This window comes from Otolemur garnettii, unplaced genomic scaffold (assembly GCF_000181295.1).
Source record: "Otolemur garnettii isolate 467f Iridium unplaced genomic scaffold, OtoGar3 scaffold00074, whole genome shotgun sequence".
NCBI classification, from domain to species: Eukaryota; Metazoa; Chordata; class Mammalia; order Primates; family Galagidae; genus Otolemur; species Otolemur garnettii.
The window spans coordinates 1,894,633-1,896,319 of record NW_003852469.1 but is presented as its reverse complement, the minus strand read 5'-3'; the positions used below and the strand labels follow the sequence as shown (position 1 = coordinate 1,896,319).

The 1,687-nt window shown below is 46.2% G+C and overlaps 1 protein-coding gene across 1 annotated transcript in view; it reads right to left on the bottom strand.

Moving 5' to 3' along the window:
* Positions 1–1,687, bottom strand: part of KIF13B (kinesin family member 13B) — a 161,898-nt gene that overhangs the window by 88,968 nt on the left and 71,243 nt on the right. The window contains exon 12 of the mRNA XM_023515544.1: positions 529–639. Within this exon, the coding sequence (XP_023371312.1) occupies positions 529–639 (111 nt within the window). The remainder of the gene's footprint in view (positions 1–528; positions 640–1,687) is intronic.

The window sequence follows — 1,687 nt, the reverse complement described above, 5'->3', positions numbered from 1 at the left end:
AGACTCGCTTGAGCCCAGGAGTTGGAGGTTGCTGTGAGCGTGATGCCACGGCACTCTACCCAGGGGGACAGCTTGAGGCTCCGTCTCAAAAATAAAAAAAAAAAAAGAGTTTGAGACCAGCCCAAATAAGCGTGAGACCCTGTCTCTACTAAAAATAGAAAAAGTAGCCAGGTGTTATAGCAGGGGCCTATAGTCTTAGCTACTTAGAAGGCTAAGGCAGGAGGATCACTGGACCCCACGAGTTTGAGGCTGCTATAAACTCATACACCAAAGCACTCTACCAGGGCAACAGAGACCATAACAAAAACAGTATTTTGTTTTAAAGATTACTGACACTAAAAATTTATTTTTTATGTAATATAAACTACAATTATACCTTGTTTATCCCTCAAATTCTCTTAGATTTATGTTCCTGTTAGTGGGGCCATCAGCAAAGATAAAAATCAAAAGGAATCAGAAACACCACCTTCCTCCCACCACACACGTTAACGTGAGGCCTACAGCCGTCATCAGCCAGGGGACACAGACCTGTGCGATCTCCTCCGTTTTCCTTAATTTTTCCTCCCAGGTCACAGTCATTTCCTGAATTAGCTTTTCAGATTCTTCCAGCCGGTCTTTTAGCTCTGGAGATTTCATTGCCTACAAGCAAAATATTTGCTTCATGAAATGTCTGGATGATGCTCTGGAAAGAGCATGAGCTAACTCTACAAGGACCCAGGTAACCATCTGCCTCCTCTCAGCTCCGAGACACACCGAGGTCTCAGGTCCGCCCAGCGTAATGCGGGCCCATCGCCGATCCCAGCACCTGGGCTGTTGTGAGGACCAGACTCATCAAGTCACCCGAGGTCTGTTTGAAGAGAAGACTTTCGAACTTTTCCTTCTTCCTCAAATCTATTATGAAGATCTAACCATTAATACGTTACAGGATTTGCAAACAGAAAGCCACTAAGTGGTTCTTAAATTCCAAAAGTTACAGATCTAGACAGACTCCTACATACGACTCATTCTAGTCTCTGCTGACGACTGCAGGACTTGACTCACATATGTGGACTAAACGTACAGATGCTGCAACTGGATGGGGTCATTGACACCAGGGAGACAGAAACAAAACTCAAAGAACCTTGCTGAACCACAGTTTATGACTGTAAAAACAGGAAAAAATTCAATGGGCACAATATAATCAAGGTAACTGCCTTGACCCTGTATTTTACCAACTTACTGCCAGAAAACTGGCACAAGAAAGCCAGCCAGCCCCAGGAAAAGCCCCGTGAGTGCTAGTGACCATGGGATAGAGACCCTGAGCATGACAGTTCATCCCCCTCTACAAGAGGATGAGCTCTGGGCTGGGGGCTACAACTGTGTAGGTTTTCAAATCCTGTAACAGCACAAATACCATGTGTTACAAAATCTACAAAGGACAGCTTAGTACCAATAAATACACAGGTACTCCGGTTATGAAATGTCTTTTTCGGCTTGGCGACTGTGGCTCAAGCAGCTAAGGCGCCAGCCACATACACCTAAGGTGGTGGGTTCGAATCCAGCCTGGGCCCACCAAACAACAATGGCTGCAACCAAAAAATAGCCGGGTGTTGTGGCCGGCGTCTGTGGTCCTAGCTACTTGGGAGGCTGAGGCAGGAGACTCGCTTGAGCCCAGGAGTTGGAGGTTGCTGTGAGCAGTAAAACCACA